The 19,634-nt window shown below is 44.8% G+C and overlaps 1 protein-coding gene across 1 annotated transcript; it reads right to left on the bottom strand.

The window, feature by feature from the left end:
* Window positions 1-461: 461 nt before the first annotated feature.
* On the bottom strand, window positions 462-18,125 carry DDX3X (DEAD-box helicase 3 X-linked). The gene is made up of 17 exons (XM_071565627.1): window positions 17,965-18,125; window positions 15,946-16,003; window positions 14,932-14,982; window positions 9,576-9,702; window positions 8,276-8,416; window positions 8,093-8,192; window positions 7,400-7,535; window positions 6,908-6,993; window positions 6,226-6,324; window positions 5,990-6,150; window positions 5,656-5,800; window positions 5,400-5,544; window positions 4,903-5,084; window positions 4,696-4,813; window positions 4,148-4,304; window positions 3,305-3,432; window positions 462-2,981 (listed from the first exon to the last, which is right to left on the bottom strand). Exons 1-17 carry the CDS (start codon window positions 18,007-18,009, stop codon window positions 2,899-2,901), a joined length of 1,962 nt encoding a protein of 653 aa, XP_071421728.1. The 5' UTR covers window positions 18,010-18,125; the 3' UTR covers window positions 462-2,898.
* Between the last annotated feature and the right edge of the window lie 1,509 nt (window positions 18,126-19,634).

Here is a 19,634-nt window from a genome sequence, read left to right as displayed (position 1 = left end):
TATTCCTTCCGCTGTATTTTCCCTTGGGTATTTCAATACTTAACTTCATCCCACGTTTTCAGTGCCTAGCAGCCATGAACAGGCATGATGCCAAAAATTAAAAGCTCTCTCCTACTACACTGTGGGAAATTCAGAGGGACAACTGTGAGAAGTCCTTAAACTTCAGTAGCTGAGGAATCAAGCCTGAATGTGAAGTCACAAAGATTTTGTTACAGCCAAATGTGGTAAGAAAAAGGGAAGTTTTTTCCTTGTCTGTCCCACCTCAACTGGCACAAGAAGCCACCACCACGGGGCCCAGGTTATTCTGGGCTGTTATTTCAGCTCTAACCTGAGCTGCCATCTGCCACCACACTGACGTGCACCACACTAGAGTCACCTGCTTGCAGAGCTGCACGGGAATGGGACTGCTGGGGCTACAGAGCTCAGAAACCAGGAGTGACGCTTCACAAATGAATAGACTGTGCAGTTCAACTTTTTTATTTTAATAAAATCAAGAATATGCACAGCACATGCAGTGCTAGCATCTAAACTAATACAATAAGCAATTCTAAACCTACAGTGACTTGAAGTTCAATTTTCACATTCAGCAAGTTTAAATCCATTCTTGCATATTGTTTTGAATCCTTGTATCTGAACTGAAAATATTGCTGGCTGATAAAACTTGCTAAAATGCACAAGTCACTGATTATGCCAATACAACAAAGATAACCACATGTTTGAGGATTGCAATGTGCCAGACATTCACTGAAAAAAAAAACACACAACTAAACAAAACTCACGCAACAAACATCTGAGAATCTGGACACTTCACATCAGTGTTTAGAAGTGTTTCATAAATATCTTAAGACAAGTGTATCAAAACCTTGGCATGTTTAATTTTAAGTTGCCAATTTTTGTTTTACTATCAGAAAGTTATGGCTATACTGCCAATGCCGGGTCTGCTTAATTTGACTTAAGAGTTTAATATGACTTAAACATTAAAAGCTCACACTACCCCGAAATATATAATTTCACGCATACGGTGACATTCAACATTCAAGTGCCAGTGTTTTTGTACTGTCTTTTGGTCAAGTTTCTTTAAACTTTCAAAGAATCACTTTTAGGCTTACAAAAATAAATATTTGTCAAAAATGTTCAATAAATATTACACAAAACTAGCAGCAAAAAGTATCTAGAAATCTGTCGTGTGCAAATAGTTTTCTTCCCAGCTATCATTCCCATGGTCCCAAATAAGTTTTAGAATCTATTTCCTTCTCCTTAAACAAGCTGCGTTCAATCTCCAAGAGACAAAATAAGATTGGAAGTTAAGGACACGCACACAAGACATATATAAAATTCTCTGAATGTGCAATAAAAGAAGTATTTTGTAAAAAGTTATGGGCAAAATGTACAAGGGCCTAAACCTAGACTTGAAATAGCACCATAACAAATGACCTCAATACTGTCAAGTGCACCTACTTAATAAAAGTTTTAGAACAAGGCACAATACACTTGAAAAAATCTATTGCACTTTAGGAGATTTTTGCCATTTTCCTATGCCACTGTAGATTAGTTGTTAAATGCTCTGGCCGCAAAGTTAGCACAGAAATTCCAAGTGGCAGAGGCATTTTTCTGGTGGACAATACTTATCTTTGGCCAGATTTAGCATAAACAGACTATAAATACAATGGAAACCTATGCAACTAAAACTGACTAAAACTGCACTTTAATAGCAGAATTGAAACCTTGTGCAGTTTATGTACATTTCCAACCTCTGTGATCTCAGGTTTGTTTGTTACTCTTCTGGAGCCATTTTACAAAGTCTACAGTAAGCCAGTTTAACATCTCCACGCAGCTTGAACAGAGTAATGTGAATCTGCATTAAAATAAAGCCTGCTGCATAATTCTTCCTGTTCATACCCTCTTGACCAAAAAACATCAACACTAGCATGCGTTATTAGACCAAAAATTCAGTCAGGCCCTTAAGGAGGACCAATCACTGCCATGGTCAGCCATTCTACCATTTCAATTTCATATGGCAGGCATTTTAAAAAGTCTAAATAGATGAATTCTCCTAAAAACTATTTCAAGTTATCAGACCTTTAAACGTTCCCTGTAATGTTCTGCCCACATTTGGCTAGCTCACATTAATGATCTGCCTAAATATTGAAAAAGGAATTGCTGTATTTACTTGCATTAACTTCAAAAACAGTGCTTTTAATGTATGCATGTATCCATACATCATCTCATCATGACTGGAATGGCTTATTAAAGGCTATCAGGTTCTAAGTACCTATCCAGGATAGAGTGAGCAAATCAGAACTTTAACTTAGTACAGTTTTGCCACATTAGAAACTAATTGCATTGATATGCTGAAAGATGTTTTATTTTTCAAATCTGCAGATACCAAAGCCCTAATGCAGGCTACCGCATAAGTTTTTCTTTGTAATATTATGGATGAATCAGTGATTCCTGTTTAAGTTGTATCACACCTGTGTGCCAAGGTTTGATTTTAGCCCAAGTTCAGTAATTTTTATTTTGTCAAAACAATTGATATCTTGAGCATTACTGAGCCAACAGGACATCAAAATAAAAGTTGTCTAAAGTTAAAGGCACAGTACATTAACAAACAAATGATCCTCAGTCACAAAATCATAAATGCAGTTTCTGGGTGGGGATGGGTGGGAGGGGAGTTAATCCTGACTACAGCAATAAGAGTCTTCAAAACCACCTTCGAGATAGGGCTACTTGTTCCTTTATTTCCATCTTGTGACCTTGAGCTCCCTTAAAAAAAATTTCAGTGGAGAATCACAGCTGGTAATGTACTGCGAGTTCTTGAAGCTACACAAGGTATAGTCTGGCTAAGTTACATGTGGTTTCCATATTAGCTTGTTTGGTGGGGTATCTGCTGCAAGCAGATCAGTTGCCCCACCAGTCCACCCCCTGGGAGTTATAGTTTCCTCCATATCCATCACTGTTGTAGAAGCCTCCATAACCACCACCTATGAAAGGCAAGAGAAAGTGATGCTTAATTAACTGGCTAGGACTTTTACCTTCACAACAAGAAAACAGCCCACATATCTGTTGTCTATTAAAAATCCCACCCAGAACTACTGTCAAATGCACAACATTAAACTAAAATACTGGAAAGGCAGGCAGCAAACTGATCAGTCTTGCACTAGCCTAGATCCAAGGAGGATACCGAGACTCTCTAACAGCCACCAGGTGACCTTGTATTTAAACATGACTTACAGAAGTGTTACTGCAGCAAGCATTTTAGATCTGGTTTTGTATTTGCCAGCACTGTCTGCCCAGTTTCTCTTACCTCCAAACCCTCTGCTGCCACTTCCCCCACTACGGCTGCTGGTGGATCGACTGCTGCTGGAGCTGCTGCTGCCGAAACCGCTGGTCGTTCGGTAGTCCCTGGCACCGAAACCTCCGGTGAACCGGCCACTGCAGAGGGGAACAAACAAGCACCTGAGTAAACACTTTCAGCACTGCAGACACTGACATTTCGTGTACTCATCAGTTTCTTTAACTCTGGTTATCAATAGCCAGGCCTAGCGCTGAGGTGAGTACTTTGCATGCACTCCAATGACACCTGGAACCGGCATTCAGGAGGGCAAAGGAAAATTTACTACTCGAGCAGGGTCATGTTGAACTTGTCCTGTTATACTGAGAATTACTTCCTGGCATTCTGGTACTATTTCATTCAGTGTAACCTCTGCTCCACAGAATTTCCAAACCTATCTCAGTGTTTAAGTGATGCATTTAAGACCATTTCTCATACGGTAGGAAAGGATGACTTTACTATTTCGACAGGAGTCATGGCATTACCTTCTCCTAAACATCAAACCCAGCTGCTTAAGGTATGTATCTGGCACAGGCACATTTCTTCAAGTGTTTTCTAGTGCTTTCATGAAGCTCTAAAACCAGTTTTGCTTATGTCATTCAACCTCAGTTGTATCTGGTCTGCCTAAGAGAAGTCTCATAAGATAACCATCTTATGACTGAACAAAACCAGACCAACATCAAGCTGTCACCTTCACGTGCACCAAACTGCACTAGTTGTCTTCCTCAAACTGTATGTTTAGACTGAAAACAAGCCACAGAGCTGTCTCTCACAATGGATTGCACATACACATTGAGACAAAGTTGCATCCGTTACCTCTTAGACCGCCCACGGCTGCCTCCTCCTTTGTGATGCTGTTCATAAGCCATGTTCTCCAGCCAAGATGGTACTTCTTGCTTAGCCTCAACGAGAAGATCAAGCAAGTCCTTTGTAATGTTTATGTTCCTCTCATTGAAGAATGACGTGGCAAGACCTAAAATGAAAATCCAGGTTTAGATACACACAGTGCAAGCACACTACAGCACTTAAACTCATTCCACACTCCACTTCTTTACGGCCAAGCATGAGAACACCAAAATTGCCTCAAGAGAAAGCTGTGTGAGATGAGACCATTATGCCACTCACAAAATCCTGACTACTTACTGACAGACACAGAAAACACTGGTCTTACAGTTATGAGAGCTTTTTAATGGCAGTAAGAACATTACCCAAAGGAACTGTTTACGTTTCACACTGGCTCGGCAGCAGTGAACAGCTCCTGGTCACATAAGGCAGCACATGGACTTCTCTCGAGTACTTAGTTGAAATTTGCTACTTAGCCAACACCTGCCAACTCTGGTATGACAATTCCAGGTCACACTTACCAAGGTTTCCTACACGGCCTGTACGACCAATACGATGTACATACTCCTCAATGTCACTCGGCAAGTCAAAGTTTATGACATGCTTTACATTTGAGATATCCAATCCTCTTGCTGCTACCTAGTGGTTAAAGGATTAAATAAAATCTTAGTAAAATTCCACAGGCCAAGTGAACAGGCTTACATGCTGAAGTTTTATGTTTCACTTACTGCTGTGGCAACAAGAATGGGGCTCCTTCCGGAGCGGAACTGGTGCAGTGCTTCCTCTCTGTCTCTCTGAGAGCGATCTCCGTGAATACTTGTGCAGGCATATCCTTCATGGTACAAGAAGTCCTCAAGAGCATCTGCCCCCTTTTTAGTTTCCACAAACACCAGAGTCAAGGAATCTTTGCCTAAAAACAATTAAAGCAGAGGTTAGCAGAAGAAAAGCTGCACAAATACTTTGTTTCACCAACTGGTAACAGGCAGTTTCAATTCTCTGCTCATTTATTGTAAATTCAAGTCACTGAAGATCTCCCTCCCCATTTTCTATACACAGAAGCACTTGTATCAACTTAAAACTGACATCTAGCCAGTGCAAAACATTCATTGCATGTTTAAGGATATACTTCCATTCACCGGATCAGTGGAAGTTCTTATTACCTGAGTCATTGGTTTTGCCTCCCCTGAATTTTGCCTTAATCGTTTTTTCTGAAGCTGGTCTTTACCTGTGGCATTTAGCAGGTCAAGCAGAAATGATCGTTTGTCTGACTCTTCCACCCACACTACTTTCTGTGTGATGTTCTCAGATGTAGAACCTACTCTGCCAACAGCCAGAAAGATGTATTCATCAAGGAAGTCACGAGCAAGCATCTAAAAAAAGGGAAGGAAAAAAATATAATAAGATCAGCACATTTTACCCCCTTTCAGAGGTGAAGTTTGTTCAGCATAAGCTTTTGAAGCATGAAAACTCTTGCCAAGTACCTGGATTTCCTTGGGGAAAGTAGCACTGAACATCATGGTGTGGCGAACCCCCTTTGGTGGCATAGTGTCCTGTTCAACAATTCGACGGATTTGAGGTTCAAAACCCATGTCAAGCATTCTGTCAGCTTCATCCAGCACTAGGTACCTGAGGAGCAATAAAAAAAGAAAAAACCACCTTCTTCAGAACTTCTTTCTGTAAGCTGTGGTACACTGTCTCTGCTGGGTTACAAGTCTTTAAGTAGATATTCAGACAGTCCAAAAGGTACAGCTTAAGGTACTTAACTAGATCTTGCTTTAAGTCATTTGTATTACAGACAAGCAGCACTTTACTCACTTGCAGAAATCCAGCCCAATCTTTCCCCTCTCCATCATATCAACCAGTCGTCCTGGAGTTGCTACAAGCAAGTGACATCCACGTTCTAAGTCCCGAATCTGCTGACCAATGTCTGCACCACCATACACGACACAGGGGCGAACTCTGGAACGGTATGCAAACTATAAAACAAAGTAAATTAGCTCCAAGAAAAACTCCACTTAAGCCAAGTTATAACAATGAGTTCCAAAACATACCTTTCTGGCTTCCTCATAGATCTGCACAGCCAGTTCTCTAGTGGGAGCCAAGACCAGTGAGATTGGGTATTGCTTACGGCGCCCATACCGTCCATTCTCCTGAAGGAAAAAAAGGCTTGGAATGAGCACCCCAGACACGAGGTAAAAGAAAACAGCTACTACATACAATATTTAAGACAGGTCACCATGTCTGCCTTAACAAGAAAGAAAAGGCATGGTTGAGAGACAATTTAAGCACTGTGTATGAAGATAGCCCTACTAGAGAACTCAAAGTCCAGCTGTTAGTACAGCAACAGCTGCACAATCCTGATCTCAAAACAGCCTGTGCTGGGATCCCAAACTTGAGCAGCAGAGAAATAACAGCCATAAACCCAAATACTTCCTATCTTGAGGTTTTCTGTAGCAAGGGAAGTATCTTTTAAGCTTATGCAACAACATTCACAAAGAATGTTGCAGAGTTATGCATATTGACTCTTTAGGTAGGAAAAAAGCAATCCACAGTCTGTTATTTTTAAGGGAAACATCTAAAGTCTCCTAGAGGCTGAGAAGATTGCCTATCATCCCCAATTAATGATACTAAAGACCATCTACTGTGTTCAGTAGCAGACATTAGCACATAGCACACAGGGCAAGAACACATATTGGTCATAGCTTTTCCAGGACTGGGTATTTCAATACTTGCCTTCATAGCTCTCAAGGCATCACCAGGGCCATCTGCATATATCTGGCTCAGTATTGGTAGAAGAAATGCAGCTGTTTTCCCAGACCCTAACAGAATACAAATCAGTATTATTACGAGTTACTGTCAAATACAGCACAAATCTTGCATCAGTAGCATATTCCCATGAACACCTGCACAACTATATGGATACTGCCCACACCACTGGAGTGCACTCCTCAGCCAGCAGGTTAACTACAAAAGACTTATCCCTCAGCAAAATCCTGAAGGGAATGTGGTTCAAGACATGAACATTTCTCTCAGGACACAAACAATAAATCCAGTCAAGTCACATCTAAAGCAGATGCAAGACTCTATATCTTATGAGCTTCCAACACTGTAGGTTCTTCAGTGTACTCTGCACAGGAGGTTGTACTACTATACAGAACTCTTACTTGCAGTAATTCAAGCCCCCACTCCTACTGAGACTAAAGAAGCCCAGAGTTACCAACTTACCTGTCTGAGCACAGGCCATTAAGTCTCTCTTTTCTTTAATAATAGGTATTGCATGTTTCTGGACTGGAGTAGGACGGGTGTAGCGTGTGAGCTCAATGTTTCCCATTATAATTTCTCCCATGTCAACATCACTGAACTGTAAGAATTAAAATGAGCAAGATCAGGATCCTTCCCTTCAGTCACCAAGTAACACATTTAATTTAAGAAATAATTTACAAGGTAGCTTTTGTTTCAGTTCTTCTCATAGAACTTGCCTATAGAGTTTACAGATACTCAGGAGCTGGTTACTCAGAATCATGTAGATAACTTAGTCCAGTCTTGTAAGCAAATCTTAAGCCAGCCAAGCTTGAAGGGCAGACTACACTAGCACACCATGCTTAGCCTAACGCAGCGCCTATGCTTTAATAGGTGATTCTAAAACAGCACCTCCAAGCACTTCTACTTCTTCAAAGGTTCACTGTTTAAGGACAAGTCACAAAGTAAGCTACTGAGTGTTAACTGAGAAAGTGTCCACAGCTTCTCCCATGACTTAGTTCATCACATACAACCCTCCTCTGCGAAACAGCTTAGCTGCAGGAAGGCAAGACAGTGCCTCCTTTCTTCTCTAAAACTCCAGACTGCAAGACATCAAGTTTCATGTGCAAAATAGTCACTATTAAATACAGTAGCAAAAGGGATTTTAAGAAAACTTACACTTTCGATATGAGGAGGACAGTTGCTGCCTGTTGCTTCAACAGGAATATCATCATATTTCTCAAAGTTAATGCCAGTATTGCTTCCTGAAAAGAGCTCCCTAAAAACAGGAGAGACAGTATTTTACTTGCTGGAGTTATCAAATGGCCCCACCACATGAATTTAGGCTACTCCATCACTTACTGCTCCAGGCGTTCACTTGGTGGGAGAGGCTTTGACCAGTCATCTTCATCTGATTTGTCACACCAGCGGCTGTTCCCACCGCGGTCGAATCTTCCGAAGCCACTCCGGTCATAGTCCCCTCCTCTGCCTCGCTCTTCATATCTAAACACAGACCAGCATCAGCCCACCATTGCCAGGCAACAGCGTTTCCTCACATGCAAAACCAAAGCTGAAACCATGTGGCAGCATCTGCTTTGTGTATTACATAGACAACTGGGGCGATTCGTGGTTATCATATTATCTGTACTTGCATCTTGACCTAAGAACAGAAATTAGCCCCAGCCATCATAGGCCACGTTATTCTGTGCCAGACAGGAGAGTTTGATGTGATTTCAGAGCTCAGTTTACTTTAACACCATGAACCTTGAACACCACTTTTGTGTGGTTAAGCATGAAAAATGCAAACAATGTCATCTGCCAGTAGAGCTGCAATGCCAAGTTGCTCAGTCTCTGACCCTTTTTTCCAGGGAGCTCTGCTTAAACCTCTGGAGTAGCATTATTCTGAATTCCCCCCACCCCTTCCTCTGCCTCATTTCACACAGGTCTCTCATGTCCGGACAAACCCCTCAAATGCTGTAATTTGTCCTTTTATTCCCCCACCACACATGTGACCAAACACCTCGATTACATGTCACGTAATTATTTCATAAAGAGGGAGCTCACCTGTATTACTGACTCACAAAGAAGGTGGAAGAAATCCTTACCTCAACTGTTTAGTTTTTGGCCTGGTAAATCATGTTTGAGAAAAGTCTGGATACAGGACTAACGTCAGCTTTACTAGTCGATAAAGGTCACTCTCACCACACTTGTGCATACAACGCATGATGTGTGTAAGACTGATCAAGCAAGGCAGAGAACCTGCAAGAGTCTCACCCAGTTTTATTAACTACACTTTTTAAACAAGAAAAAATACTGCAATTAAAAAAAAAATCCATTTTAATGTTCTCATGTTGTGCTCCCAACAGTTTCTCTTCTAGAAATAGCCACCCACCTAGCACTTTTTTTGTGAAGTGTTGAAGTCAACCAGCCTACAGCTGCAGTGAGTGGATGGTGGCAACTACAGGGCACAGTTTTTAACACATGCAAGTCGCCCATCCTTGAAATCACGAAGCTTTCAAGGCAAGGTTCTCTCCCTCTCTCCCCTCCCAGGCTCTTCCTACCTTACCATGCTGTTCACACCCAGATCAGCACCAAGATTACAGGTGCAGCACCAGAACTGAGGCAGACTCCACAAGCACCACCCAGACTCAGAGGTACTTGCCTTCCTCCCCCTCTGGATCCAGTTCCACGGTCGAAGAAGCTGGACTTGGCATCGCGGTCGGACCGTGCTCCGAAGCTGCTGTAGGCATCCTTGTCCCGCCTGGAACTCCAGCCACCGCTGTCAAACCCTGGCAGAGACAGACCTGCTGTTAACCACACGTTACACAGGCCACAGTTCCACAAGAAAACACAAGATCTGTTCAGGACATCCTGACTGGAAGGTCTGCAGGACTGAAGTCCTTCAAGAAGGGAAGTTATGGGGTATGGATGTTAAGACTTTCTCAACAAGGGACTAAGCATTTCTCATCTCCCATCAGAACCTGTTGAAATTCCTCCATTCATGTACAAGCATGTTTGTTTTTTAAAAAAACTTGCATATGCCTTAGTACCAGTATTTCATTTGCCTCCTCTGGCAAGACGGGTATCAGAAGAAACATTCAGACACTAAGTCTTGGCAAGCCTCATCTACATTCTCTCTCCAACTTAAACAGAAATTCTTGATATGCCTTTTAAATTTCTGGAGGTTAACAAGGCCTCTGGAGGAGATCAGCAGATGGCATTAGCCCTTGCATTAGGAACATACAGAAGCTACAGTGTTTTAACATACTGCAAGGACCCAAAGCACTGTGATATTGCTTTGTCTTACTCTGTGTACAGCACCACGTGTAAATAAGGGATATGGAGCTCTTCACACTGAATTAACCACGCTCAGTTCTTCCACAGCATTTTTACACCTGCCCACTGTGGGTGCCTACTGAGGTTTGTTAATGCAAAGGATACAAAGTCCCCCAGCTTGCTAATACACCATCAAGTAAAAGCCTTGCTTTTATTCAGTTACCAGAGGCTCTGAGGCAGCACAAACATGAGGCATTTAACGCTGCTCAGATACTGGACTGAGAAATTACAAATTCTGTTTCAGAGGTCCAACCCTCCTAAGTTTGAAACCATGACCCAACCAGTCTCAGCTACAGGATTCCAGCAAAGTTAAATAATGAAACAGATAAACAAATAATGTCACTTCTGTGAGTGTGCTGTGCCAGCTCCACAGCACAAAACCAGTCAAGACCTATTCATCAGATAATGAAAGCAACCACTAAACAAAATTATTCCATAGAGGGGAAAAAAGCTTTTTTAGATGTTCTCAAAAAGTTTTGAGTTTTAATTCCCTTCTACCTGCCTTTTTTAAAACTAAGAAATTCTACTCCCCAAAATCCAGAAATGCACTGGTGGCAACGAACTTTTAAAACCAGTGTAATACATGTAATAATTTGACTGAATAACTGAAACAGACAGCAAAAACAATCCAGGCATGAAGTTCATCAGGACACAAGATCACAAAATGAGCTTGAAAACCTTAAAAGTGCTTTAAGAAGTAACTTTAGTCCTTAAGGCTGTAATAACTTCACACAGAGAGACTACCCACAGATCAGGAATACCATAATCACTTCTTAAATGCACAAACAATTTATTTTAGCTTGTTCAGAAGGCATATGAATCCAGATTATGAGTAACTTTGAAACCACACCACAAATATCAGGGTCTGCCATCCTGCAGCAGAACTGACAAGTCATCTTCAGGAATACAAGTATCTGGTTTCTCAGGAGGGAAAATACTGGGCTGACCTTGTACTTAAGATCTTCTTCAAAGCCTGAAAAGTTGCAAAAAGGAGTCAAAATTTTATGCTCCAAACAGCCTACAAAGTAAGCTTACTCAACCAGCTTGCTACTGCATTAATTTCTGAAGCTGGTACCTTGTCATAGCTTTCTTTAAGCTCATATAGCAACCTTTAGACCAAACACAGGTACATTCCCTGCTTCACCAATTCACCGCTCAGTCTGGCATTCCTGTCGGCAGAGAACAGAAGTCCAGGACATGTAAGGCAATTCTAAGTAACTGGCCACCAGAATACAAAGCCAGGGCTTTGAACACTGCATGGCAAAGCAAAATCAGATGTAAATGCTCTCAGAAAACTCTTAACAGACCAAAGACTGACTGCTCTGAAGTGAAGAAAATGATAAGATCATGCAAGAATTACTATGAAATTCCTTAAAATGTCAAGGTTGGGGTTTTTTGTAAGTTAGAAACTGGTATAGATCACATCCAGTACATAATTCTCACTAAATTGGTTAGGTCTGGAATTCACTAAGTTAATTAACTTCCAGAGCAATTCTGCAGTTCTTACATCTATGAACAGAACAGTATCAGAGTTGTCAATCACAGAATCGATTGGGTTGGAAAAGACCTCCGAGATCATCAAGTCCAACCCTTGGTCCAACTCCAGTCCCTTTACCAGATCATGGCACTCAGTGCTACAGCCAATCTCACTTGAAAAACCTCCAGGGATGGTGAATCCACCCCCTCTCTGGGCAGCCCATTCCAATGCCTGAGTACTCTCTCTGGAAGGAATTTTTTTCTGATCTCCAACTTCCATTTCCCCTGGCAGAGCTTGAGCCCGTGCCCCCTTGTCCTATTGCTGAGTGCCTGTTGCCAATGCTTCTCCTTAAACCAGAATTTTAATTCACACTTTGTAACACAAGTCACTGCCAGCCTGCTTGAAAAGCTGCCATAGGCAGCAGCCAATCATCAGGTTTTTTTGAGGATGGGAGGAACAGAATCACAGAATTCTTCAGGTTGCATGAGACCTTCAAGGTGAGTTCTAACATCTCCTCTTTGGTCTTCTATAGATCAGATTAGACTTTGAACACCCAAGAGCAGCTTCCAAAGTTTAACAAGAAAATTACATGACAAGAAGCTCGAGTAGAACCAAGCTGAGCTCATAGAAGTGATACACTTTAGATCAGGCAGCCCTGCTGCAGATGGGGTTTTGACAGCTGAAAAATGCCATTAAGTAACCTGAGAACATTGTTTCTATGCAGGCTGTTATTTCCTGCAGTTCTGTCCTGACTTGTTTCCCATTTACAAAGCCAACAGATCAGTATCCAAGCAGGACAGACCTGCAGGTGAATGGCAGGAGGCAGCTGAAGAAAGCACTGTGGGAGTTTTAAACAAACACTTTGGATCCATCCCTCAGCATGCTTCCCTGCCCATCTCTACTGGAATCACAAAGGTGCTCAGCTCTCAGTGGACACAAAGTACAGCCGCTGGTTTTTAAGTCCACACCCTTAAGCAATTTCCTAATTTGCTGTGAGTAAGCCCATTGTGCAACATCAATCGTGCCTGTGAACTGGGATCCCATCATCAGCTACAGAGCAAAGAGAACCCCACGGGCACACACCCTCTGTTTCCAGAGCATGTCCAGACATCACCACAGAGGAAAGAAACCTTTTTTTTAAAGTTTAGAAGGCAGTAAGTTATTTAACACTTTCACACAAGTCTGTACAGTCACAGTATGCAAGCAAGACAATTGCAGTGGATTAATGCTGTAATAGTGTATCTTAGTATTGAAGCAGTTTAACTGATCAATAAAAATTTCATCAGGTTACTACTCTTGTAAGGCTGCAGAGCTTGTTGTATAGTCAAACACTACCACAGAAGGTTCTTTTTTGTCTATGCTTTGAAAAATCTGCTGATAAAAATTCCAAGGAGCAGCCAAAATACAGAACAGTTTCCACGCAGCCATGGAAGAAACCATTTAGTGTAAATAACAGGAGCAAACACCACTTCTACCAAAGTACAACTGTGTAACAGACTTCAAATCACCCTGTAAAATAGCTCAGCTTTACAACCCCCAATTTATGATGCCCTCTTTGCTTGCAATAGGGGCCTGAACTGGAATTACAGCTTTTCCATTCCACAATTACGAACCTTTGTCAGGTCAGTGATACAGAACTCACCAGGTTTAAAGGTAATTCTTGATTGTTGGGTTTAGTGAGCAAAGTTGGCAGCTTAAGTTCTTTTAACTGAACAAGTCACGTGTCAAGTATAAGCCTCATGATTTGTTTACCTTCTTGCAAGGTGAAGCTTCACCTCCCCAGAAAAGCAACCACACAATACACCGCAATGTTGGAACTCTGATGTTGCATAAAAAAATTACACTGACAGTCCTACAGCTAACAGGTCATGGCAGGAACTCAACGTTAACTCCTCCATATCCAATATCCACCAAACAAACTGGAGTCTGGTACAGATTACCACATAAGGAAAAAAAATCTATGTAAGAGCAGAGGTTCACCAATAAGCTTAAAGCAGTTTCTTGCTTTTGACAGACCAGTACATTCCTCACAGCTTTTTAGTGAGTCTGTTTCTTCGAAGACTGGTTCAATTTGGGGTCAATGTGACTGGGAACTCCAAGAGCATCAAATCTGTTGCCAGTCATTCCCTTTGCTTTTCCCAAAACATTCAGCTCTCATAACAGGCTGTTCATCATTTGATGCTTCAGGCCATGCTTCTTTTATATAATAAAAAGCCCCCTGGACACCCAAAACCCCCACAAAGCTTGAGCAAACGCAAAGGCAAGACTGAGGCCAGAACAAAGCATTTTACATCTAGTCAGAGTTAAAGTAACAGCTCCAAGCAGCACTGTGAGAGACATAAGCAGTTGTTTCAGTACTACCCTCCCACTCACTCCTAACTGAAGTTGTCCTCTTGCAGTATTTGAAAGAAGCTGCTGAAGTTCACTGCTTTAGAAACAGAGATCAAAGTCCTCCCATGCCATGAAATGTCCATCCTGTAAGATGTGGCACTACAAGAAGTGTTTTGGCTGCTGCATTCCTGTATGTGTTAATGTTTCAGAGCCACACAAGTCACTGGACATGGTGACAACACGTGCTGCAGCACCTGCCCTCTTGGTATCTCACACAGAAAGGTCACGATTTACTTCACTGAGCTTCCAGGACACTTTTCTTCCATATCATGTTCTGTTTAGAGATCCAAGTGGAGGCGACAACGGCTCAGCTTAAACCCCTGTGTAAACACGTGACCAAAATAGGTCATGGACTCTGCGTTGCTTTCACCAACATTTCCTTCTGCAAGTACTCCTGGGGGCTTCCATAAAAACTGCGGGAAGCTAAACAAGGACAACATGCCTTTGTGTGAAAGATCCATTTACAAAGTGAAACTGTGGTGTTTATTCATATTAAAAGCTGATTTCAAGTTTATGTCACAGCCACCAGAAGAAAGGCTGGTACTCACAAAGCCCACTCAGACTGACACTCAAGATTCCACGGCTCGCCAAGCTAAGATGGGAGACTCCATCTTGCTCCAGTCACAGTTAATTGTCAAGGAAATAGGGAAGGTGCTTTGTCAGTCAGGTACTGAATGTGAGCTTGGAATACAACCTGGTGAAGGCACCAGGAACAGCACACTGAAAGCAAAAGATTAAGCTGTCTTGTTTTGCACAGGACAGTCAAGCAGCCCAGGAACCAGCTCAAAATGTTGCCACTGTTTCTGATACATACCCGCTTTTGAGGCTTCCCTGTTGCGCAGGTGAGGAGGAATGTATCGGCCTTCTGGAGGACAAAGAAAGGCAAGTGTTACAGGACTGTGGTGCTGGCACATTTTGGAATGCTACTCCTGTCAACAACAGCTTTGGCTTAGTAAACGTGCCCGCCTCAAGCTTTAAGGCCTCCTGCAGCATCTTTAAACAAGAATCCTCTAACACAGCACTTGGTAACCTTCTCTCAAAGCTGAAGATTCAAGTTATTCCACACTCATTTAAGCAGCTGCTTTTAAGGCACAGATGTCTTGCTATTTCTCTGACCAAGTCACACATGCCATTTATGGGTGTTGCAGCTCAACTTCCTAGAACTCATCAAGGCTTACTCTGGTGCCAGATACTTGAGCAGCTGAAGGTTTTCACTGTGACATTCAAGTACTGGCACTCAGTCCTCCTTCCCCTTAAATTCCACCATCCCCATCAGTTCAGCTCAGATCAAAACCCAGAAGTCACCTCTAATTTTCTCTAAATAGCATTCCTCACTTAAATCCAGAGGCATCTGTCCCCTGAGCAACACAATTCAGAATGCACTGGCCACAAACTGCATGTGAACTCCTGGAAGATTCCCCTCTCTTCTTGCTGTACCTAAGCCTTTAACATCAGTCACTTTCTATTCAGTGAATTAAGATCAGCAGATTTAACACTCCTACTCTACCTGATGTTCTGAGAAGACAGGTCCCCACATCACTACTACAATCAGTGGCCTCAGTTTGAAGGCAACTGAAAATTTGGGACAAAACTGGAACAGATTTCTCTCAAATTAAGTACTTCAGAAATGTACACGAGCTGTACCACTGCTAAATGAAGTGGTTCTATATAAAACACACAGCATTTCCAATGTACCCTTAACTGGCAACCTCCTTGATTTCCCCATCAGCCTCTGTAAATTTTGGCTTTAGAAATTGTTTTTCACAGCTACAAACCCCTTTTTTCTAAAACTGTATGTCTGTAAGCTTGAGAATTTGCATGTACTTACTGCTTGTAGAGCTTCCTTCACTCTGAGAGTCTGAGGAATTCAAGTCTAGACCAGAAAACTAGATTTAAAAAAAAAAAAACAAAAAACATTACATCATGAATTTATGCTAAGAAACAAAATCCCCTTTTGCTTATCAAAGCCAATCAGTGTTCTGACAAACTACTGCTGCAAAGAAATTTGTTTACATAGTACCAGTTTCATCTCCTGTTAGTACAGTATTATCTTCAAGAGTCTTCACACCCACCAATAAACACACCACAGGGGCAGCAAGGCCAGAAGTTCTCACACCCTCCAAATCACTGCCAGACTTCTGCTTCACACTACATGCAGCCAAAACCCATTTTAAACAGTCTTCAGATCACTCTAATCATTCTAATTAAAATCAATGGCTGTTTCTTCCTCTCTACAGGGACTCCAGCCCAAATAATACCAGCTTAGTCAGGCACTTCACTTGCACAGATTTACTTTTTAACTGCATTAACACTACGAACAGATTATAGTCATCATGTCTGAGGCAGCTACTGCTCACAAAACATCAGATGACTTTTTCCTACAATTACTTCACAAAATAAGATCTTTGTTTTCTGAAAAACAAAAATAGCCTTCATAGCTTCAGCCTCACAGTAGTCTTCCAAAAAGTGTTCAATGCTGGTGTGTCACTCAGACTGTTAAAGTCCAACACAATATGGACTCATTTCAGAAGGCAGTGGGGAACTGGAAAGCCGAAGAATCACCTTATTACAGCTGTTTGCCTGCACGGCGAGACTACAAACTTAATCGGGAAAATGTAAGGCATGTTTAAATGCAATTAATTTTACGGAAGACCAGCTGCACAGAAGTGTCTTCCAACATGGATGAATCCAAAGGAAAGATCCCAAAGCACTGTCCTTTCAGACTCTGAGCTGCGTGTGCTGCCATTTAAGACATTCAGACAGTTAAAAATCCTCGCACGTGACATCCTTTTTAAAGCTAATGCTTAAAATCTCATCTCTTCAGTTCGTAGAAGCATCAACGCGAGGCTTAAGAACGGCTCTTATTTTAAGAGCAAACAAAAACAACAGCTCTCTCCTAGGTAAAAGCGGCTCTGTGCAGTCGAGAGAAGCGGTGAGTGATGTTGTGGCGCTGGCTGCCCCGCGGGTGTCACAGCGCACAGTGCGGCACTGCGGGTGCAGCTGATCCTGTGCGGGGCCGTCACGTGTGTTGCGGGGGGAGCGGGGCAGGCCCGGCCCGTTCCGTGACCTACTTTGGCGGAGCGGAGGGGAACGCTGTCCGGCCCGGCAGATGGGGCTCTTCCTGCCCCCGCCCCGCGGGGTTAGATAACCATCGGTCCCGCCCAGCGCGGGGGAGGGGAAACGTAGGAATGTGAAAGAAGAAAAAAAAACCAAACAGGGCATGGAACAACACGAGTCCAGGCCCAACTGCGTCACCGCGGCCCGGCGGCACCGGAGCGCCGACAAAGCGGCCGCCGGCGCCCCCGGGAAGGGGCGTCACAGCAAGCGCCGTGCAGTGTGTGTGTGTCCCCTTCCCCCGCCCCGCACAATGGCGGCCACTGACCGCCCCTTCCTCCTCCCCCGCTGCAGTTCCCGGCGCGGCCGCCCGAGGCCGCTGTGGCTCCCGGCGCTGCCACACAAAGCGGGTCCGAGCGCGGCGCGGCGCCGGCGGGGCCCGAGCGGGGCCGGGGACAGGCCGAGCGGCCCCGCCGGCCCCGCATCTCCCGCAACGCCCCCCGGGCGGCGGGGACAACGCACCGGCGCGGGGGGGGCCGGGCCCGGCGCGGGGCCGCGGCCCGGCGGGAACTGCGCAACGACCGAGTGCGCCACAACAGGCCGCGGAGGGGGAGGGGGCGAGGTGCGGTTACCGGAGGGGACTCGCGACGCGCCCGCCCCGGGGCCCGAGGGGCGAATCCCCCGTGCGAGGGACCCCGAGCGTTCCCCTCCCGCCATCGCCGCCCGCGGAGCTTCCGCCGCGCGCCTGCTCCGGGTAACGGAGCGGCCCTTCCCGCTGCCGCCGCTCCCTCACCTGCTGGTCTAGACTGAGTGCATTTTCCACCGCCACATGACTCATAACGAGAGATCGGTCTCGGGCTCGTCCCGCTCCGCCTCGAGAATTGGGTTGTGCCGGGCCGGGATGTCGCTGCCGCTGCTGGTTCCGCCACGAATCGCTGCCCTGACTGAGCCCCCCCCGCCGCCGGCCCGCCCTTTATATAGGCCCCGCCCCCCGCGCGCTCGGCCGCGCGCACTGACCTCAGCGCGCACGCGCCCGCCCCCACCCCGGCCCCGCCTCCCGGCACGGAGCTCTCGCGAGATCTCCTCGCCGCTCACCGCGCGGCCAAGGGGGAGCCTCCTGCAGATATCGCGAGACTTCGGCGCGGGCCTTTCCCCCGCCCCCCCCCATTGCGGGAGATCCCGCGAGGTTTCCTGCGGACCCGGCGCTGTGTGAGGGGCAATTCTCGCGAGATCACGATCCCCCCCCCCCCCCCCCTCTCGGCAGCGCCGTCCTTTTGTTCGCAGCTCTCGCGAGAGCGCCGCGCGCGCCCCGGGAAGTGGCGGGTCACGTGGGCCGGCGGCCGCCGCCATCTTGTCGCTCCCGCCCCCGGGCTGTGGCGCAGCGCGTAATGGCGGCGGGCGGGGGGGGCGGTGTGAGGGGAGGAGGGGCCGCCACCCCCCCCAAAACACACCGCGATCCTCCGCCTGCGATCGGCGTCGCTCTGGGCATCGCAACCCGTGCCTCTGCAAGGGCTCGAGCGATCCCCGTGGCGCATCGCTGCGAGCCGCTCATCACGACGCACTTTGGTGGTCGACACCAGCGGCAGGCACTCATCATCTTTTTCCCCCAAACACTTTTAGTCAAATCAATCGAGATTCCCAGTGGTGAGTTTCGCCATTATCCCATTACATCCCCAAAAAGCCCCACCTTGGGGCTCATTAAGACTCAGCCTATAAACATCAGACAAATAATAGCATTAAAATACTTGTGATTTAATAAAGAAATAAATAACGCATTCCCTTGCATCAGAGCCTGCTGACACAGGACACAGCGGAGCCGCTTCCCGGAATGTGGGTCAGTAAAAGCCCGGACAAACCAGCCCAAGGGAAAGGCCGCGGGGCTTGCCTGGCCCTGCTCCACACACCGCAATTCCCCCTCCTCGGCCTGCTCCGACAGGAACGCACAAGGAAGGCTCCTGCTCCAGGGGGATGGCTGCATTCACCGCGGGATTTACAAGCAAAACAAAACTCTTCCATAGCACTCAAAACCATCTCAGGTTTTCCTGCCCCTGAAGTTGGGGCACTAGAAGTGAAGTCCTCCCATTCCAGACATTAAACCCTGAAAGGTTTAAACATCCCCAAACAACCTCCCAAAGAAGCACAACACATCCTTCTGTTTACACAAAACCTGTCAGTTCTGTACAGGACGGGCTGGACTTAAAACATTTACCCGTCCTCTGCTTGGATCTTCCATCGTGCTGCCTCAGCCAGCCACAGCTCCAGAGTTAAAGATTTATGGTTATATTTCTTCCCCAGGTGCACCTATTTATGTAATTTTAAAGCTTGCAGGTGTCTTCACCGAGGCTGCCTCACAGTTAAAAGGAAAAAAGAAATAGTTTCTGCATTTTTAAAAAGTTGTTATTGGACATAGACCCAATTTTATTTTTTATAAGCAAGTTTCAAATAAATCTTTCAATTCTTTTT

The sequence above is a fragment of the Pithys albifrons genome, chromosome 1 (genome assembly GCF_047495875.1).
Source record: "Pithys albifrons albifrons isolate INPA30051 chromosome 1, PitAlb_v1, whole genome shotgun sequence".
Classification (NCBI taxonomy): Eukaryota; Metazoa; Chordata; class Aves; order Passeriformes; family Thamnophilidae; genus Pithys; species Pithys albifrons.
This window is presented reverse-complemented; position numbering and strand designations above follow the sequence as displayed.